At 51.4% G+C, this 22,199-nt stretch overlaps 1 protein-coding gene across 1 annotated transcript in view; it reads left to right on the forward strand.

The window, feature by feature from the left end:
• Window positions 1–22,199, forward strand: part of LOC144173823 (uncharacterized) — a 74,436-nt gene that overhangs the window by 2,767 nt on the left and 49,470 nt on the right. Inside the window, exons 7-9 of the mRNA XM_077702081.1 lie at window positions 270–395; window positions 9,322–9,457; window positions 21,563–21,702. Coding sequence (XP_077558207.1) covers window positions 270–395; window positions 9,322–9,457; window positions 21,563–21,702 — 402 coding nt within the window. The remainder of the gene's footprint in view (window positions 1–269; window positions 396–9,321; window positions 9,458–21,562; window positions 21,703–22,199) is intronic.

Below are 22,199 nucleotides of genomic sequence, written 5' to 3' on the forward strand. Positions count from 1 at the left end.
TCTTTACAGGCGCTCTCGGCACATTGTATTTTGACAGAAACTCTTCCGTATAAACATTTTGTTCAGCTAGTCAGTTAAAATGATGTTAAAAATGTGTCATCAGGTCATTAAAACCTTCGTGAAACTTTTTGCACAGCACCGCACTGAAGTTAGAGGCGTAGTCAGCATAACGGTATGTAAAGGATGCATAGCACTCATGGGTGACGTTGATAAGTGTTGTATTGTGTTATACATTGAAAACAACTATTCGTTTAACTGCTCTGTTAAAGGACCAAGACGACATTGTTCCTGGTGATGACTGGCAGAACAAACTCAATGACGCCATTCAAAGATGTACAATATTTGTTCCGTTGGTTACGGCGAGGTACGGGAACACCACATATACCAACAAAGAGGTATGGTTGTGAGGATCCTTCTTTTCTTTCCATGCTTTCTTTTGCTCTTTTTGGCATTCATCTTGCTTTCAGACAACACTTCATGTGCTGCATTGATTGACAAAATTGTGATTTGAGAGGTGTGAACAGCAAGTCAAACTCTCTATGGCCTGTCTAGAAACAGAAATCCAAAGCAGAAGTGGCTATTTCCCAAGTATTACAGCAGGGCTGTGTACCTCTACCCCCCAACGGATTCATCTCCATGAGCAAAACCAAGGCCCAAGACGCCGAGTGCATGCATCAGGCTGATCAGGCATGCAGCTCAGAATTTGTGCTAGGAAACCACAAAACAAGCATCGAAGCCGCATTGAGGAGGATGAGGCGTCTGTGAACAATGGGACCGAACCCCCCCATGTGTTCCTGGTAAAGATTATCTTTGAAAGCTGGGCAGGACTGCTGTCCTTAAATGGAGCAGTTCTTGCCCAAGACAGCGAGCGCATGCATCAGGCTAGGCAGGACCCGGCATTTCTTTGGACACACTGCTGCTGCTGAAATGCTGTTACGCATGTCATCACTGAATCGCATTCAGTCGCGCACATCCGCAGAGCAGGGAGGGCAAGCTAAGCCCATCAGAGTTGACCGACTAAAACGCATAAACAGTGGAAGGGCGGCGCCCCGTCGTAGTGGAAACAAATGTCACAAAGGGCGAACTGACCAATGATCATGGTGGTGGCACAGGACAATAGGAGAAGGGAGTGTTGATGCCCTGCATCAACAGCGTCCTCTGCAGCAGCCGCGGCTTGCGCGGCAATGGGAAGCCTGGAAGGCTCCGGATTCCACGAGTGCTCTTCGTCAGGCGACGCCAGGCGTTCATACTCCAGGTGCCGGTCCTACGCAGACGCTGAAGCCCCAAACAGCGCGCCTCTCGTGCCAGTCGGCCCGCAGACACCCGTAAGCGGAGGAATGTCTGCAGACGCAGCTTCCATCGCGAACGCTCTCGCAAGCGCTATGCAGCAGGCGCTGCAGGCGGCGCGCTCACCCGAGCCCAGGGTGCAGCTACCGGTGCCGACGTACAGCGGTTACGGCGATCAGTCGAGCGCCAACGCTTTCCTGCTGGCTCTGAGCCGTTACGAGCAGGCGACCGGCATCAGCGAGAGCGCGGTGCTGCGCCGAGTCCTGCCCGCAGCCCTAGTCGACCAGGCCGCCCGGTGGTATCGGATGATAGGCCATATGGCGTGCACGATGGACGACTTTCGAACGATGTTCAGGGAAGAATTCCTGCCCATCGACTACCTACCAAGAATGTGTAGGGAGTTGGAAATGCGCACCCAGGACCCGGTTGAATCGCTCGTCGAGTACGTTCGTGCGATGCAGGAGCTTTACGAGTACGCCGATCCACATGCCCCGAGCTCGGAGCGGGTCGATCGAGTCGTCAGGCAATGCCACCCCACTTTTGCCTTGTATTTGAGGAACTGCTGTTCGAGCTGGCGGCCGAAGCTCGCCGTGTGCCAGCAGCAGTGGCGGCTGCACGCGCGTATCGGCCACCGCCGCCTCTGGTGGAAACACTGGAACCAAGCTGTGCTTGGTGCGGCGTTACGGGCAGCGGACGGGCCGAGCACGGCTCTACGTTGATACCCAGCCAGCGAGAGACGCTTGATCTTGGGGTTAGAGCGCTGGACCCCTACTCGTATAATGTTGACTCGTATGGGTTGCGCTATGCAGAGGCGATACGGCCGGAGTCCCTGCCAGCTCCGCACGCAGAGCACAAAAAAAAAACCGATCGGACGATCGGTTGGGGAACGTGCGCCCAGGCGGGCGTCCCTACACGGGATCGACGCTGCCGCAGTTGCAAGTACTCGCTCACGGAGAACTGTATGCGGCCAGTTGGTCGTGGAGCGCCCGAGCAGCCTCAACCACCGCGTCACGCAGCACGGAGCCCCATCCGCTGCTACAAATGTCGCCGGGTCGGTCACATTGCGCGATTGTGCCCAGTCAAGCAGGGAAACGGGCTCAGCCGTTGGTGAGCACCGGTGGCGGATCAAAGCGCCCGAGAGGCAAGCATCGCCACTGCTCCCGCCGCGTACAGAGTCAGAGTACCGACAAATTTGCCGGCGCCCTTTCTCGACGTCGCAGTCGTGGGGCGAGAGTTTAAGGCACTGCTGGACACCGGGGCAAGCAACTAGTTAATAGGGGACGAGGCTGTTTCCCATCTCGAGCGCAAAGCCATTCGGCTGCATGCGCGGAAGCTGCCGCTCCAGCTGGTGTGTGGTGATGCAACGTCAGGCGGTGACGTACGCCTCGTCGTGCGCTAGGGTCAGTGTGTGCGGCGAATGCGTTTCGTTCACTTGCTCGGACTCACGGTCCCAGTCATTTTGAGAAGAGACTTCATGTCCAAGACTGGGCTTACCATCGACATAGGCAACGGAGGCTATCGGGAGAACCCGTTTTCGCCGCTCAAACCGTTCGCCGAGCTGCCGCTCGCAGCGAGGCTGCTATGCGAGCAGATGGGGAGAGACTTCATGCCCAAGTCTGGGCCTGTTGTCGACATTGGCAACGGAGGCAATCGGGAGAACCCGTTTTCGCCGCTCAAACCATTTGCCGAGCCGCAGCTTGCAGTGAGGCCGCTGAGCGGGCAGGCGGCCGAAATGTCCCCCGTGCCGAGAGAAGCAGTCGTTTGTGGCGCAGCCGGTAGCCGGTGCGCGCAGCAACCTCCGAGCATGGTCGTGGTTGCCACTGCGGCTGATTTCTCCTGCGCCGCACGCTCTCCATCCTGAGGCCGGGACGAGGAATCGCACGCGCTCCTAGCAGACGCTAGCGAGCTAACAGCGGCGCAGCGTGAACGCGTCTTGTCGTTGTTAGGCGACTTCGGCGAGATATTCACGGAGCAAGCAGGTTGCACCAGGTTGGTTCAGCACTGCATAGACACCGGCGATGCTCAACCATGGAAATGCAACCCCCGTCCCGTCAGCCCCGCGAAACGGCAGACAACTGATGAGGCGCTGGAGGAACTGCTGAAAGCAGGCATTATCCGCCGCTCGACGAGTCCCTGGGTGTTCCCAGTGGTGCTCGTTCGAAAGAAAGACTGTAGCTGGCATTTATGCGTGGACTACCAGCGGCTGAATGCGGTCATGAAAAAGGATGCATACCCCTTCCCGAGAGTAGGCGAGATCGTCGCGAATCTTGGTGGCGCAAAGTATTTCTCTATTCTGGACGCCAACAAGGGGTACCTTCAGGTCGAGATGTGTCCCGGCGATGAATACAAGACTGCGTTCACTTGCCATCGGGGGCTGTACGAGTTCGTACGTATGCCCTTTGGTTCGTGCGGGAGTCCCAGCACATTCCCACGCTTGATCGACCGGGTGCTCGGTGAGGCAAAGTGGCAGCACACCCTCGCCTATTTGGACGACATCGTCTACTCCCGCACCTTCGAGGAGCACCTCTGCCACCTGAAAAACATCCTAGGAAAACTCTGGGTGGCCGGCATCACCATCATTCCTGGCAAAGCGCAAAATGCGGACGCTTGTCCGCAAACGCGGACAAGCGTCCCCCGATCCCGAGAAACTTTGGGCAATCTTGGAGTTTCCCACGCCGAAGGGTGTCGCCGGAGTCCGGCGCTTCCTAGGGATGATCGGCTACTACCGCCAGTTTATCCTCGCTTGCGTTAGCGGCACTAAATAAGCTACGCTTAAGAGTACCGCCACTTCGTGCACCCAGAAGCGTCTGGAGGCCATTTTGTTTCTGGCTTGCAGTGTTGCCATCTCTCCCATTGAAACCACCGCCGGTTGTGACGGGTAGAGTGTGACCGGCCCTCACTCTAGCGTCTGCGCAGCAGAGAGAGAGAGAGAGAGAGAGACGCTCTAAAACAAAATGGCTGCGCCCAAATGTAAACAAATATCACGTGGTGCCGACCAACCAATGAAAATCCTGGCGGCACATAACAATGAGAGAAAAGAGTGCCGATACTCTAAAAGCCTTTATGTAGTGACGCTAGTTTGCGTGCGCCTGCAAGCACCCTTGACAAAGTTGTTGAGGAAATCCGCCCCTTGGGAGTGGGGAGAGGAGCAGGAAAGCAGCCTATGCCAGCTGGCGGAAGCTGTTGCAGACACTGCATCGCTGAAACTGCTGGATCTGAACAGGCCGTTCGTTATCCAGACGGACGCGAGTGACCTCGGCGTAGGGGCAGTCCTCCTCCAGGCAGACAGAGAACAACTGCGACCTGTGGCTTTTGTGAGCCGTGCGCTGACACCGGCAGAGCGAAACTACTCGGTCACCGAGAAGGAGTGTCTGGCCATAATCTACGCACTTTGCAAGTTTGAGATATACGTAGAGGGGGTGCTTTCCCGCCTCCGCGAGCCCTGCGGGAGGCTCGCGCGATGGGCCCTGACATTGCAACGCTTCGAGTACGAAGTATGCTATCATAAAGGTGCCTCAAGCGTGGTTGCCGACGCGCTGTCACGGGCGCCGGTAAACGACACCCAACCGGCCGGAGAAGCCGAGGAGGATGCGGAGGGCCAGCAAACTCTCTCTGCGCGGGATTCCCCGTGCATCGAAACCTCGGCGCACGTGCATCTCGCCGGGGGAAGACTTCCTCTCGAGGTTGCGTTCAGTCGGGAGGAGCTGCTCCAGGCTCAGCAGGAGGACTTGTTCCGTCGTGAGGTGATCGCCAGTCTTAGTGAAGAGACGGACCCTCAGGCAGATTGAACACTGGAGAATGACGGGCGCCGGGAAGCTGCTGGTATTGTGGCTGGCGTGAGCTCTAATGCAGCTGGTATTGCTGCGAGTGAGCTGGAGAGTTACCTGCTTGACGCCGACGGAGCTCTGCTGAAGTACGTGCCAGGCAAAAACAAGTCAGACGAGTTTTTTAAGGCGGTGATCTTGCGCAAGCTCAGGTGTGCTGTTTTGCAGCACTACCACGACGCAGACGGTCACGGTAGCGCGCCAAAGACATGGCGGAAGTTTTGTCGGTATGCTACCTGGCCCGGCATGAAGGCACAAGTATGTAGTTACGTACGCACATGCCACGTCTGCCAAGAGCGCAAACCGCGAGGCGGTAAGGCGCCGGGCTTGCTACAGCCTATCGTGAGCACAAAGCCATGGGAAATCCTGGCGTGCGATCTGATGGGCCCGCTGCCACGCAGCAAGAGAGGGTACAAGTTTGTACTCGTGGTGACATGCCACTTCAGTGGGATCACTGAACTCTATCCGCTGCGCAAAGTGACAGCACAGGAGGTCCTGCAAAAGCTGTCCGAAGTATTCTGTCGCTACGGATTCCCGGAGCGGCTGATTACTGACACCGGCACGTATTTCACATCAAGGTTGTTTCGTGAAGCGTGTGCGGCCATGGGTGTCAGGCAGCAAACAACATCGTGCTATCATCCCCAGTCTGACGTGACGGAGCGGCGCAATCGTGACGTGAAGCCGCTGCTCGGAGCATATGCCAGACAGCAAAAAGACTGGGACGAGCACTTGAGCTCAATCTCCTTCGCTCTGCACACAAGCGTGGATCGGTGTACTGGCTTCACACCAGCGTTCCTGATGTTCGGCAGGGAGCTGAACACCCTGATGGACACGGTTCTGGCCAGGCGGTCGAACGGAGTCCCCGCGAAAGCAGCAGATGCAGCTTACGCACGGCGCTTGCGCGAGCGGTTGGCAGACGTCATCAAGGAGGCAAACTGCAGTTGCGGTAAGGCCAGGGCCGACCGGAAGGTGGCCTATGACCAAGCTCATCGAGACGTGGCATACCAGGTGGGCGACACCGTCTTGAAACGGAACCACGTGCTAAGCGAAGCTAGCGCGGGGTTTGCGGCCGGCACCCAGGTGGGCCGGACCGTTCATTGTCGCCGAGAAGTTCTCGCGACTAAACTACAAGCTGAGAGACTCGATTTCGGGTCGAATCAGCGGCCCCATTCACGTGGGCGAGCTAAAACAGTACTTTCAGAGGGAAGATACTGCTGACGCTCCAACCTCGGGCGCGCGGGATTGCGAGCTCGAGGGAGGCGCGGAGGGAAGTCTCCCGACGCACCGCTACAACACCCGCAATCGGTGAGTCCGCTGACCGGGTGGGCCACCATCTCCTGAGGGTTCAAGCCCGCACGCCCAGGGTCCGAGTGACCCTCCAACCACAACGCCAGCACGCCAGGCCTTCTGTGAGGCAGCCGGGCCACCCGCTACCCTGGGAGAACGAGAGCCCAGCAGCTGTTTACGCCGAAACAGCACCCTGCCGCCCGTACAGCGAGCGAACTGCGCGGCGGGCCGGCTCCTGCAGCCAGCTAATTGCGCCCCGCCCTCTGTTGGCGGATGCGCCCGCCGGAGGTGTGCCGAGTGGCAGCCATCGTCAGCGCTTGGCTAGCCAGCCGCCTGGGAGGCAGCACCACGAACGCGGCCTCCAGCTCGGGTCCAGTCGTCGGGGACCTGTAAGCCACGGAAGCCGGCGGCGGTGCGGCAAGCAAACGCACCGTCGGCGCAGGGCGAACCGCTGCGGCAAGTGACCGTCTGAGAGCAGCCTGCTGCCCGGGCCCTGTCTTCAAACGGCCCAGCCTGCTTCACCGGCGGTGCTTGCGGACCATGGGCCGGCCGACAGTGCACGCGGCCGGCTTTGTGGGCAGACTGATTAAAAGCGGATCAACCGGCGGATTGTGGCGAACTATGTGTGCTATGTGGCGGCGACGTGCGGTGCAACGTGGACTGTGGCGCAGTTGCGCATGTGCGGCGTTGGACTGTTTGGACCTTGAGGAGTGGACGAGGCAGCGCAACAAGCGGTGAGACCAGCGCCGGCCGGAACTGGTCAAAAGGGGGAGGGATGTGGGAAACCCAGAGTCCTGGCGCTTTCCCCACTCCTTGCCGCCCGCCACCGAGGCGAGGGGGGAAGGCTCCCTCTCTCCCCTCGGCGGCGCAGGCGTGTCGCGGCGGTGGCGCGGCAGTTGCTCTTCACGTGACCGGCTTGTCGGGGGCCCCCGAGAGCCGGTCTGGGGGCGCGGGACCAAGGAAGGGTCTCTTGGGTTCGAGCCAGCGACGAAGACAGACATGAGTACCGGAGATCAGGCTTTCCCCTTCCTTTGTCTGTCCCCTTTGCGCCTGCCTCCTGATCTTCGCCGGACGGCTGGGTCAGGACGAGCGAGGAGTCGACCACGTTATTGGTGGAGCGCCAATAAGCGCGAGTTTGGCCGTTTCGTTGTGTATTGTGTGTTCCTTGCTGTTCTCTGTCGCTACGCCGGTCAGCGGTCCGTGGCGGAGTTCATCTGAGCTCGCCTTGCAGCCGAGTCTCGCAGGTCGAACTTGGTCGCCGTAAGAACCCTGGTCCCCACATTTTTGTTCGGCCGAGCTTGCCTTGCACCCGAGTCTCGCAGGTCGAGCTTGGTCGCCGTCAGAACCCTGGTCCCCACAAGTCTCAAGTTTCTAAAAAAAATAAAAATAAAACACCTTTTTTGTCACCCCTACGCCCCCCCCCCCCCTGCGTAAAAGCTGGGAAGCTGTGTAATGCGGCTGAGCAGTGTGAGAGGAGAATAGCGAGTGTTGCCAAGTTCGCAGGCAAGTCATATAGGAGAGGGCAGGCCGTGAGATATCGATATGTATCGCGTTCATCGGCGCAATGGGAGCTTCAAACTGGCGACCTGCCGGGTACCAGAGCTTTGGCTTGTGGTTGCCGCATGGGAACGTCGAAGGCTCCCGCCCGCCAGTACCCGCCTGCTTGCAAGAGTTTGTTTAGCAAGTGGTCGGGCCCGCCATGTGCTATTTACCTTTGCACATCAAGCAGCGCCAGGTTAAGAAATGAAGGTCAGGACAAGGCGGCGAAGTGGCGGAAAAGGTGGGAAAGACAGGTTTATCCCCGCCAGCGTCCGTTATATGAAGAGGACTGCACGCACCGGAGTGTTGTATAATCAGGGTTTTTAATGCATTGCTTCTATGGGAACTTTGCCGGGACGGCAGTGATCTGTCGTAAGAAGTGGGTTGTCATAAAACCGGGGAATGTACCATATTTTTGCACATATAACCTGCCCCTGCATGTAATTTGCACCCCCACTTTCAGCCCGTTGGAAAAGAAAAAATTCCCCCGCATTTCCCCGAAGGGGAGAATGTGAAAGTGCGAATGCACGGTTGTCGGCCCGCTTGCGGCGCTTGCGCTCGGCCCCCGCAGCCCACCGCCTCTCCTTCTCTTCCATCTCTTCCATCGGGTTTGTAGTATCACGTGTACACCACGCAGTTATCAAGCCGCTATAACGCCGCTGAGTCGCCAACGCACGCCCATGACGACGTAGTTTGAATGCGTTAAAGATATAAGGCGCGTTACTGACAATATCAGCGTCGCGTCCGTGGCTTATTCGGTAGAGCGTCGGGCTGCGGCCCGCAAAGTCCTCGGATCGAAACCTGGCGCCGGATGCTGTTTCTTCTTTAAAGAGCACTGCGGACGCCGCCGACGCCGACGCCGGCGGTGGATGGTTTGGGGTCGCTTATAAAGTGCATTCGCACTTAAAAAAAATCCTCGCATAGTGCCCGCACATTTTATACAGGAAAGGCTGCACCAAAGCTACTGCTCAAGCAACACATCACATACTATGTAGGCAGAAAAAGCGTATATATTTAGCAAGTAAAATGCACTGACTGCAAGGCGAAAGTCACAATTTTACATGGCTTGTGGTTTTTTTTTTTTTTTTATTCCTTGTCCTTAGATGTTTTGCGCAATCGCTGCCATGGAAGGCTTAGTCAAAGTTACTGCTTAGGAGCTTCACGGCACACCACGCATTGCCGTGAAGCTGCACTAAAGGAAAAACCCGTGTATTATATGCACCTCTACTTTGCCACTGAAATTTTCGCATTTTTAATGTGGGTTATACGCAGGAAAATACAATATCATCAGTGTTCCACTGTCTATCAGTAGTTTGTTCTTCGCGTAAGGGTTCTTAGCAAAAATACCTATGAGCTAACAGCGCATTGATGTGTCTTCGCTTAGGTGAAACTTGCCGACTACATTAACAAGTTTGTCATTCCGGTGAACTTCCTGAAGTCCTGGCCACCAAATCACCTGGCCATCCAGTTTGCTTCTATACAGTACATAGACTGGAGAAAGGCTCATGAAGTGCAACAAGGTATGAAGCCAACTGTAGTGTTCTCGTTGGTCAGTGGTGTTAAGCTATAGTGTTGGCCACTATAGCTTAACATAATGCTCAGTTGTACTACATTTGGTGGCTGATATTTCATAGTTGCATAGAAGCTTGATAGCCTCTGGCACATGCTTCATTAGCAGGAAGTAATCCAATCTTTGCACGAGCGCTGCTATTGCTGATGTAATCTCAGCCAAAACTGTTCATATGTCACCCATTCTACTAATAGAAATTATTTTCATACCATTTCGTGTGTCGCCTGTCCTGCACAGCACAGATTAGAAACTGCCTGGTAGCATTGAAGCCATTGTCAGGCATTGCAGAAGGAAAAGTATCGTGGCTTCCCCGTCTCTTTGTAACTTTCTGCGACTGGTGGAAGGTCGGGACTGTGTTGCGGTAGGTGTGAGGTGGCAAAGACGCCAAATCGGGAGTGTTTGTGTTGCGGCACTTTAATCCGTGCAATTCTCGCCTTCAGTAAGTTGAAATGTTGACATGTTGAAGGTAAAACATGTTGAAGGTAAAACTTATAATACGATTCAACAAGGACGACAGAAAGGAGAAGCGCTCACTCGCAACTAGTTTCATTGGAGGCATCGTCTCATACACACACACACACACACAAAAATTCCCCGGAGCATGCGCACAGGAACACCACAAGAAACTCTGGTGAGATAGCTGCAATCAGAGAGAAGCTGCCAAAACAGGTAAATGCACTCGCACGCAGCAACACCGATGCCTCGCTGACGCACCCTTTCCGGGTGATATGAGAGGCTTCTCAAAGCTCCCTGGCCACCGAGTTTTCACTTCTTCCTGGAGTGCTAATCCTCTCTAAGAAAGGTCTGCACTTGGGCTGCGAAGGAGTAAATGTGCGCCCGTCTTTTTGCCTAGTGGCCGACTGTGCCCTATCATCGTGCCCGTCTGGCCGATGTAGGCCTCCCCGCATGAAAGTGGCATCTCGCACACCACTCCTGCATCACAGGGCACAAGTCCCATAGCATGCTTCTTTTCCCATTTGGTTTTTCAGAAGTTTTTCAGAAAATATTTATGGCGAAACAACTTTTTTCGTCCTTTCAGTGGCCTCCATAGACCTGGAAAAGACGTAAAAAGTGGTAACTTTTAAATTTGCTTGCTAAGCAGCCATTACACCTTACGATAGCATGTGTGAGCAGTTAAACAGATCTCATCAGAGGCTGCGCTGCCATAAAAAATAAACGCTCAGCTGAGATTTTCCACCCGAATCAACAGCGGGATTTAGAGAAAAATCGTCGAAGTTTGGCCATTTTTAAGTCAACTTTTAATCAAATGGCCACAGCGAAAATTTTCGTGCTGGTTCCCTAGGACATCCACATTTTTTTTAAACTTTTCCAATCACGGAGCCTTGCAGCATTCTTTTGGTAATAAACGTATAATATTGGATTTTTGTCCCTAAAGGAGACCAAAAACGGCTGCGTGGGAAGCGGTGTATGGCCTTTAAAAAATACCCAAAAGATAGCTCAATGTTATTTCTAAAGCATATAAAAAAATTGGGAAAGTGCTTTTTCTTATTGCGGAGAAAGCATTTTCTCAAAATGAGCCCTCACACGCGGCACCTGCAGAAGTGCGAGCGCCGCGGCCCCTTCCCTTGGCTAGTGCAGACCGGTTCAAAAGCAACCGTCAACACTGCCAATGTCTGTGTCGTCTGCGCAGTAGCAATTGATGGTGTCTCTTTTGTGTTGCAATGTAAACAGTAAAGTGACACTTCTCAGGTACCATGTCAGGGGGTAACAGTGGTGACATTTCCGCTGCGACGGAAAGGTACGAACATTCAAAATTCTTAGCCAAATTAGAGGATGTGCCCATATCCCACCGAAGGTTTCGTGAACATAGTGTTAGGCTGCACGCGCGCATTGCACTTCCCTGGCACCTGTCAAACTGCACGGGTTTATTGTGGGGAACGGGCGTGTTGTTCTCTGGAGCTCTTCAATATTGGTTCATGCGAAAATGGAAGAATTCACTTCGTGCTACGTGTTTGAAGTAGGCATTGTAACTCAGAGAAATCGGTGATTGCATAATGCCTGAAAAAATGCAGTGCCATCCCACTCTGTCGAGGAGGAGGATTAGCGACGCTGGGTGCAGTCCAAGGAGGGAACGTAACAAAACATGTAGCTTGAAATTTGCGTTTGAGCGTAATTATTTTTTACCGAGCTAAATGCAACTTGAAAGTACCTAGTATTTCTATTCCAGCCGACAAACATGAGGCTCTTTGTTTCGCCCCTGCACAAGACCATGTGTTGAGAGCAGGCGGGAATCCCGGAAATGTACAACCTCACTGCGAACTGCGTAATTAGGAAAAGTAAATAAAACTCTTAGCGACTGATTTGATCAAGTACACGCGTGTCTCTAAGAATGCCCGCCCTGTAGACGGTCATGTATTGGCAGCAGAGAGAGCGAGAGATTACGCCCGCGGGGGGAACCCCGAGGAGGAGCCGAAGCAGCAGTGGGTGGTGCAGCAGCAGTGTCGCAGAGCCGGCGGAGACGGGGCTTGGAAGCAGACTGAACAGCGCGCAGCGCGTGTGCACGCCTGGCTGTGAGGAGGAGAGGGAAGCGTGCTCGTCTCGTGGCGGCCCAGGAAGGCACCGGCAACACTGCCGCTCCAGGAGCCATAGAAAGGTCAGCAAGCCGAGCATGCGCAGTGGGGGTGTGGACGGCACAACAACAAGGGAGGGACGCAGCCCCGACCATGGGCTGCTTCGCATCTAAAACACGTTCCATTTCTGGCCAGGCTCGGGGACAGTTGAGCCGCGGAAGCAAAGCTTCGTGGGCCCGAGCCCTGTTGGCCAGGCCGCACTAACACTGGGCGTCTGAGCGTACCAAGAGGAAGCAGACGGGCATTTCGCAGCGCGTACTACTTCTATGTGAACAATTTGTAGCAAACCAATAAACTCGGCGTAATGGCAGCGTCGTGTTAGGGGATAGTTTTGGAATATTTTTTTGTGATATCTATATTTCATTAAGAGCTATGTAGCGATTTACATGGCTGTGGATTGAGTGCGTGCGATTTTCTGTCGTGACTTCCGTTAGCTCACACTAATGGGAAAACGGAGACATACAGCTTTGCTAAAAACGTGAAGCGCCACTATGAAGCTGTGTAGACAAATACATTTCGAACACTAGTTCTATGAGCAATGAGCAAATACGCTGTTTGCTAAATTATATCGTACAAAATATTTCTTACATTCGCAGCTGCAAGGTTTATGAAACAACCGCTTGACTCATTGCTGCAGTGTCGTCAATCGTCCACCCGATTGTTCATTCGGTCCTGGGAGCCGCCATCGCAGATACTACGCACAAAGTGCCTGGATCAAGCAGGTCACTGACCTGCCGCCTGACCAGCAAGATGTAATTTCTCATCGGGCCAGAAGGCTTAAGTTGACCATCACCAAAATATGTGCGCACCATTATTATGTGCACTTTTTTAAGTACACTACGCCCACAGCCTCGAAACTGTGCACGGATCCACTTGGAAACCACGGACACCCTTGTCGCGGAACAACGGTTATTACCAACACGCTGGCGCAAAGCTTGAAGTCCTTGGACGTAGTGTCTGGGGATAGGCTGTGTCCCAAGTGTTATATACAGTGTACCAAAATGAAAAAAATGGCTGGACACAACGCAAATGGTATGCGCTGACAACGGTATGCGCTGACAAAAGAAACAACGCAAATGGTATGCGCTGACACGGTCCCCAGTCCAGCATCGGATACTCCAAGGAGAAGGAAGCGTCCTGCAAGCCAACCTCCCATGGTTGCGTCTAAATCAAGAAAGCTGCTAAAATCTACAGTCGATGCAAGCATCCACACTGACATTAGTGTGCCTAGGTGATGACTGAAGACTGGCGGAAGATTACAAGACCCTGCTGTCCAGCCTTCGAAACAAATACCACAATGCACGTTCAAGGCAGCAAAAGCTCGGAATCCTGGCTTTGTGCCTACAGTCTTGGACGATCCCTCAAGTCTGCCAGTACTTTAATTGTGCGAAAAAGCTGGTGCGATCCGTGAGGCGCCTCCGTGGGTCGAAAGGCCTACTAGAAAATCCCAGTCCAAGAAGAAACCGTCCCCTGAAGGCCATTGTGAAAATGTCGATAACGAATTTTTACCAAGATGATCGTATATCGTACTGCCTTTCCGGAAAAAAAAAGACGTCGTGATAAGAAACCAAAAGCGGCTGCTTTTGTTGAACCTAAAAGAAGCTTTCGTTCAGTGGAAGCAAGAAAACCCGATTCTGCAAGCGTCGTTTTCCACCTTCGCATCTCTTCGACCTCCTTGGTGCGTACTTGCTGGATGGGCTGGTACACATTCTGTTTGTGTGTGGGAGTACCACCAGAACGTAAAGCTGATGCTACATGCATTGAGCATACAGGAGGCAGCTTCTGCACTCATGGCTATGACTGTCTTCAGGGTGGAAAATCAAGACTGCATGCTCAACGCCTGCTCCCGATGTTTTGGCGCCGCTCAAGAATTTCCTCCGAAACCACACCCCCGAATGGGGTGAAATTAGGTACAAGCAGTGGGTGCGCGCTGACAAGCGTCTCTTAATGGCAGTAGTTTCAACTCTCTCGGAGTTAATGGATGAGCTCGTTGAAAGGCTGGAAAAACTTAAAAGGCACCATTACGTTAGCAAATTGCAGTCCGGTTATCTTTGAAGTTTGAAAGCCGCCCTTGCCCAAACTGAGGCAACTGTCTTAATGGATTTGGCGGAAAATTATAACTTCATTGTGCAGGACGCCTCACAGTCTTACCACTGGAACACCTCCCAAGCTACGATTCACCCCATTGCTGTCTACGTTAGAAGCGACAATCACGAACGTGGTTCAAACTCTTGCTCTTGTGTTTCCTACGTTATCGTATCTGACGTCCTGAAGCACGACAACGCAGTGGTTCATGCATTTCAACGGCATTTCCTGCACGAACTCAGGCTAAAAAAAGAGAACTTAATAAGAACACATTATTTCACGGATCGCAGTATAAAAATCGGAAGAACTTTGTTAACCCTTTGAGGGTCACGGCCATACATGTACGCCATCGGCAAACACTTTCAAAATGGTCAATGACGTACATGTACGGCATCGCTTGTATCTTTAAAAAGCGCGCCTTTTTCGCCAACTTCTTTCACTTTCCTATCTCCTCTCCTACCCCTGTCCTGTCATCTCCTTCCTTCCTGATTTCTACATTTTTCCTGGCGGCAAGGGTTAACCCTGTGCAAGGATATCAACCTTGGTACCAAGTATAGGGTTATAGCGGCAGGGTAATGGTTAGCGTGTACTTTAACATCACGTTCCCTTGTTGGGCTCGGTGGTGGGCGACCGGCTCTGCCGCCGAATTGATTCCATGCTCATATGGCTTTTTCTATCCCCCCACAAAAAACTGACCGGCCTTCTAAAAGGGGCCGCACCGAGGTAACACAAATGAAACCAGTCTCCCAAGGTGAAACTTTCACAAAATACCTGGTTATCCACTCTGAAGACGAAAATGCACCACTCACTAAAAAAATCTGTCTTCCTCATTGCAAAGTGCCTTGAAAGCGTTGTCGGCCGGGGTTACCAAGCTAAGAAACTAGCCTCTGGTGATCTGCTGGTAGAGGTGCAACGAAAAACCAAAGTCAGAACCTACTAAACCGAACACCCTGGCTGAACTCAAAGTAACGGTCACACCACATCGTAGCCTGAATACAACGCAAGGCGTGATCTCTGAGAGGGAACTGCTTCACGAGACAGATGAGGATTTGCTTGAAGGACTGAGGGACCAGGGCATCACGGCTGTGCGGCGGATCGCCATGCGTCGCGTAGGTGAGGAAATTCGAACTAAGCATGTTGTTCTGACCTTCAACCGTCCAACGCTTCCTGAATCCGTCCATGCTGCCTTCATATCCTGTCCAGTACGCCCCTACATACCTAGTCCTCGAAGGTGTTTCAAGTGCCAGAAGTATGGCCACGGAACTCAGTCTTGTCGTGGCCGACCCACCTGTGCTCGCTGTGCACGTGCTGACCACACCAGTGATGACTGCAAAAAAGAACAAGTGAAATGTCCAAACTGTGGGGAACCACACGCTGCGTATTCACGTGCATGTCCCGCATTCAAAAAGGAAAAAGAAATAATTCAACTCAAAGTCACTGAAAACCTAACCTTTGCACAAGCACGCCTGAAGCATGCCCTGCTTTCAGGCAGAAGTTACGCAGACGCGGCTCGCCGGGGGGTGGAGCGTCGTCTGGTGGATGCGGGCACCCAGTGCAACGTGGTCCCGCCACAGCCCCCCGCTCAGCAGCAGAAAGTTGCTCCCGTGGCTTCTGCTGCTACACCCTCCTCTAGTGCTGTGCCTAAGGCTTCCAGCGCGACCACCTGTGCTGCGCCTAAGGCCTCCAGCACGAGCTCTGGTGCTGTGCCTAAGGCCTCAAGCACGAGCTCAGTCCAGATGAGTGATGATCTGGCTCCATCCCGGGCATCTGCAAAACAGCAGAAGGCTGCTCCTGCGGTCACTGCTGTTGCAGCAATGTCCAGTGCTGTGGCTGCGGCCTCTAGCACAAACAGTGTCTCCACTGACACTTCTCCTTCAGAAACCTTGGGTGAGGCCATGGATGTCTCTCCAAGCACACCTGCTTCTGAAACACAACAGGAGCGCCGCAGTTCCGCTGGTCGGGGTAAATCAAACAAACCGAAGTCGTCCAAGATCACTACACCGGAAACTAACTCGGCGACCTAGGTAAACTACTCAAAGGGCCCCAAAAACAAAACTCCCTCACTAATGACCCTTTTAATGGAAAAAGTACATCTCATGATCTGTATTTCTCTTCTCTTGGTATTTATGATTGCTGAAAGTGTTATCCAGTGGAATTGTAGGGGGCTGTTGAACAACCTTGACGATATATATGATATACTCTCAAATCACAAACCAAACATACTGTGCCTCCAAGAAACACACCTATGCCCATCTCAGTCAAACTTTTTAACACAATACACTATATTTCGTAAAGACAGACTGAACTACCACCATCCGTCTGGTGGTGTGGCAATAATAGTACAAAAATCTGTTGCTTGTCAACACCTGCAGCTACAAACTTCACTTGAAACAGTTGCCGTTAAAGCCATAATTTTGATAGACTAATAACAGTGTGTTCTCTTTACATTCCACCGGACTATCATCTATCCAGCGTCGAATTTGAAAACCTCACCAATGAGCTACCTGAACCCTACTTAATTATTGGGGATTTTAATGCCCACAACCCTCTCTGGGGATCTGCGCGAGCTGATGCGCGAGGACGGCTAATTGAAAAGTTCATCACATCATCCGGCAGTTGCATCTTTAATAAGAAACATCCAACATACTACAACACGGCCCACAACACATATTCTGCAATAGACCTGGCAATTGGCTCCGCAATTTTACTGCCCACTTGTGAGTGGAAAGTAATTAACAACCCTTATGGCAGCGACCATTTCCCCGTGAAACTACTAGCTATAAGCAATAACTCCCAAGACACCGATTCGCCTTGAACTTTTAAACAACATGCAGCTGACTGGAAAACATTCAAAGAACTTTCCAGACTAACCCCTTCACTAATAAGTCATTTAGATGTTGAAGCAGCCAGCTCACTTATTACGGCCCATATTCTTGACTGTGCTCAAAAGAGCATTCCAGAGACCACTCCTAAAACCCTCCCCAGACCTAGACCTTGGTGGAATGAGGAGTGCAAGCGTGCACGTTCCGAACAGAATAAAGCATGGGCACTCTTACGCCGCTATCCTACGGCAGACAACCTGCTTAAGTTTAAACGGGCAAAAGCCAAAGGAAAGCGGACACGGTGCTTAGCAAAAAACGAAAGTTGGACAAGGTTTATATCATCTATAAACTCTTACACAGACTCTCGCAAAGTATGGACTAGGATAAAGAAACTAAAAGGCTACAAGACCAACCTACTCCCCTTGTAAATAGTGTGGGTAACACAATAAAAGACCAAGCAGATGCTCTCGGCAAACATTTTGAACACGTATTCAGTTCCTCTCATTACACACAAACATTTTTACAGCACAAGAAAGCAGCTGAGCGCCAGCCCCTTTGTGTGAACCAACGCTCAAATGAAGGATACAATGCACCATTTACGATGCCCGAACTAATTACTGCATTGTCCACATGTGGTAAGTCAGCCCTTGGAGCTGACAGAATCAGCTATGAGATGATCAGGCACTTACACATTGACACACTTTACACAATACTGTATCTCTTTAACAAAATATGGCAGAAAGGCCGCTTTCCAAAAGCATGGAAAGAGGCAATCATTGTACCTCTTCTAAAAGAGGGGAAAGAACCATCCTTTGCTGCTAGTTACAGGCCTATTGCCCTGACCAGCTGTTTGTGTAAGCTCCTGGAAAAAATGATAAACCGGCGACTTTTTTACTTTCTGGAGTTTCATGGTGTTCTAGACAAAAATCAGGCAGGGTTTAGGTCTGGGAGATCAACTACAGATAATCTGGTTGCATTTGAATCGTATGTTAAAGACGCTTTTGTCCATAAACAGCACTGCTTCTCTGTATTCTTTGATATGGAGAAAGCCTACGATAGAACGTGGCGATATGGCATTCTATTGGACTTGCAGTCGTTTGGCCTTAGTGGCAATATACTCAATGTTATTCAAGACTATTTGTCTGATCGCACATTTCGTGTCCGTGTGGGGACTGCCCTGTCTAGAACATAAAAATGTTCAAGAAAATGGTGTACCCCAGGGAGGAGTGCTGAGCTGTGCACTGTTCATTGTTAAAATGAGTTCTCTTAAAACTGTGCTGCCTCGGACTGTTTCATACTCTGCCTACGTTGACGATATCCAAGTTAGCTTTAAATCCTGTAATCTGTCGATATGTGAACGTCAAATCCAATTAAGTGTCAACAGGCTGGTTACATGGGCTGAAAGAAATGGTTTTAAGTTTAACGCTGATAAAAGTGCTGTTGTTGTCTTTTCTAGGATACGCGGTGTACAACCTCTTCCTTGTATCACGTTAGGAGGTCAGCCCATACCAGTGAAAAAGGAACACAGGTTTCTAGGTATTTTGCTCGACCACAAGCTCACATTCATACCACACATTAAATTACTAAAAGTAAAATGCCTGAAAACAATGAACATTTTAAAGGTACTATCTCATCAGTCCTGGGGTACGGATACAAAATGTCTGCTAGCACTTCTTAATAGTGTTGTTAGGTCAAGAATAGACTACGCCTGCATTGTATACCAGTCTGCAACCAAAACAGCACTCAAAATGTTGGACCCAGTATACAACTTGGGGCTTCGCTTGGCCACAGGGGCATATCGAACAAGTCCTATTCCATCCCTTTATGTCGAATCAAACCAGTGGTCTCTAGGGTACCAGCGCGCCTACACTGCTCTGATGTATGCCGCAAAGATGACTTCTTTGAAGGAACACCCTCCGAATACCATAATGAAAAATAACACAACTGATCATCTCTTTGAAAACCGACCATCCATAGCTCCACCTTTCCCGCTGGCAGTTTCACACCTCGTCAGCGAGTTCCAAGTTCCTCTCACTGATGTCTACTGTACCTCAGTTTATGATTTGGTCGCTCCGTGGGACACTTTCCCAATTCACTGTGACATGTCCTTTAGAGAAATACATAAGAAAAATGTACCAAACTTTGTCATCACTCAGCATTTTCTGTTCCTCCAAGACAAATACAAGGCAGCTGAATTTTACACAGATGCCTCAAAAACTACCACAGCCGTATCCTGTGCTGCAAATGGCCCCCTACTTAATGTGTCCAAAACAATGAACACGAACACAAGTATATTCACTGCAGAGGCGTACGGTATACTACTGGCTTTAAACCACATTCTTCAAAACAAAATTAAGAACTCAGTTATATACACGGACTCTCTGAGTGTCGTCTCAAATCTTTCATCTCGGAAGGTCAGTAGAAACCCCACTTTTAATTGTGTTTTAAGAGCTCTCTACTCGGCTTATGGCCTGAAACTCGTTGTCACAGTCTGCTGGGTTCCTAGCCACTGCGGCATTGCTGGAAATGAAGCTGCTGACCGTAGTGCTGCAGCTGCCGCCCTTCGAAGCAGCATAGACGTAAACGAGGTCCCATATCAAGATCTGAAACCTTTTGTAAGAAGGAAGCTGCGGGACCACTGGCAGCAGCAATGGGACAGAGAAGTAGAGAATAAACTACATATCGTTAAGCCCAAAATAGAAAAGCCCCCTGCTGAAAAACATGACAGATTTGTAGAGGTAGCATTATGCAGATTAAGAATTGGCCACACACACATCACACACTCATACCTTTTAACAGACGCAAACAAGCCACAGTGCCATCGATGTGGGGGTCAGCTTTCTGTCCTTCATATACTTATTGAGTGTGACATGTGCATCACTGAAAGGAAACGTCATTTTAATGAAGCTTACACATATAACATTCCCTTGCACCCTTCACTATTTTTATCAGACCATCTAATGTTCCCATACAAAAGAGTTTTTAGTTACCTAGCAGATGTAGACTTTTTAAAATACATATCATATAGACCATAACCTCACCTGTGTTCATTATGTGTTTTAAAACAGTGGTGGAACCTGAGACTTTACACCTTAGGTGCTTGCACTCACTGTTTTAATATGACCCTATACACTATTTATCTTAGTATACTCACTATGCTTTAATTATGGCCCTATACACCAACCCCCTGAGTAAAGCTTTTTAAGTAGTGCCTCCTTTACAAATCTTTCTAATCTCTTTCATCATTGTCATGGCGCTCTTTGCCTTTGTCGGCCTTGCGCCATTAAACCCAAAATCATCATCATCATCCACGTTTGTTGGATTTATTGCCCACGTGCCCGCAAACAGCTTCTGCCATACGCCTCTGCCCATTCAAAGGGCCATAGTGTCTTCGGTTCTGGAATCCGCACGGAAGAAGTCGAGCGTTCATGCAGTGTCTGAGAGCTTCGACTCTCGTCTACAGAGACTTCTGTCGGCCGGCTACCCGACCTCTCTTTTGGCTGGCGTTTCCGAGGCTTGCTGAGAACAGCCCGAGGCGAAGCCAGTTGTCCTGGCCCGAGTGCACGGGGTCACGCACAACCCGTTCCACACACAAACTTGGTCGCCTGTGTGTGCACAAACTTCTGAAAAACCAAATGGGAAAAGAAGCATGCTATGGGACTTGTGCCCTGTGATGCAGGAGTGGTGTGCGAGATGCCACTTTCATGCGGGGAGGCCTACATCGGCCAGACGGGCACGATGATAGGGCACAGTCGGCCACTAGGCAAAAAGACGGGCGCACATTTACTCCTTCGCAGCCCAAGTGCAGACCTTTCTTAGAGAGGATTAGCACTCCAGGAAGAAGTGAAAACTCGGTGGCCAGGGAGCTTTGAGAAGCCTCTCATATCACCCGGAAAGGGTGCGTCAGCGAGGCATCGGTGTTGCTGCGTGCGAGTGCATTTACCTGTTTTGGCAGCTTCTCTCTGATTGCAGCTATCTCACCAGAGTTTCTTGTGGTGTTCCTGTGCGCATGCTCCGGGGAATTTGTGTGTGTGTGTGTGTGTGTGTGTGTATGAGACGATGCCTCCAATGAAACTAGTTGCGAGTGAGCGCTTCTCCTTTCTGTCATCCTTGTTGAACCAAATACGCACCAACTTGCCCAACAGTCAGTTCTGCTGATGTGGAAGGCATTCCATTCTGATATCCACGTGCCTTTTATATTATGTGGGATAAGCTCAGCTTTCCTCAACTATTGAAATTGTATTCTAGGCCTGCTGAAGAGTGCGTGAGCACAGAACAGGGCTGTGTCAGTATGATTGCCATAAAATGTGGGTTGTAGCACTGGGGTCATTGATGCGAGCGCCGGCTTAGCACCATACGGAATGGGAGACGTGTGATTTCTGGCATATCTGCCGTTGCTCTGGCGTGTCCCCGTTTCCAAAGGCTAGAACTAGCGCTGGAGTACCGAGTGAGCCATTAAAGGCTCGTTGGCATGCATCACTGAGGTTACAGTGGCGGCCCTGTGGAATTGCGCCTGTGGTTTCCCAGCTGTGGTCGTGCCGCTCCTTTCCTCCCCAGGCTGCTCGCGGGAGAGCGACAACGAGGAGGAGGAGGGAGTGCGCATTTGGGATCCCCGCTCTGTGGAACGCGTGGCCAACGACATTTACAACATTTTGAAGCAGTGCAAGCAAGAAGCTGTGACCAACAGTGACTTTGCTGTGAGTACATGTCATGGTCGTGCTGTGACTATTGTCGTGTGGCCATTGCTGTAAGCAGATTGTAGCTTCATAGTTGGGTAGAAAATCCCCCGACGGATTCCCCCTTGTCAAGGTGCCGACTGAAAGTGTCGGTGGGACTTGTGTTTGAAGCTGCTTTTGGGATTAGGAGGCTTAGCCGTGGTCTGGCTGGCATTTGTTTGTTTATTTATTTGCAGGTACCTTACAGGCCCTTGGCTAGGGCATTGAGCAAGGGGGGCTAACAAGGGCATGAGTACAAGTTTGGCATATAAAGCAAGTGAACGTGTAAAAGGAGCGAGAGAGTAACCGCAAAACATAAGTAGCATAGAAACCAGGACTAAACATCTATAACTGAGCACCACACATAACCACCAAACCACGTAAAAGATACAGCTCACGGCACGTAGCACTAGAAAACTATACAATATCTGTAACTGACATTGGTAAAAGAATGTGGCATAAAAACGGGAAATGATGTC

The sequence above is a fragment of the Haemaphysalis longicornis genome, unplaced genomic scaffold, assembly GCF_048455015.1.
Source record: "Haemaphysalis longicornis isolate Haplotype H1 unplaced genomic scaffold, Haemaphysalis longicornis Haplotype H1 scaffold_3, whole genome shotgun sequence".
Lineage (NCBI taxonomy): Eukaryota > Metazoa > Arthropoda > Arachnida > Ixodida > Ixodidae > Haemaphysalis > Haemaphysalis longicornis.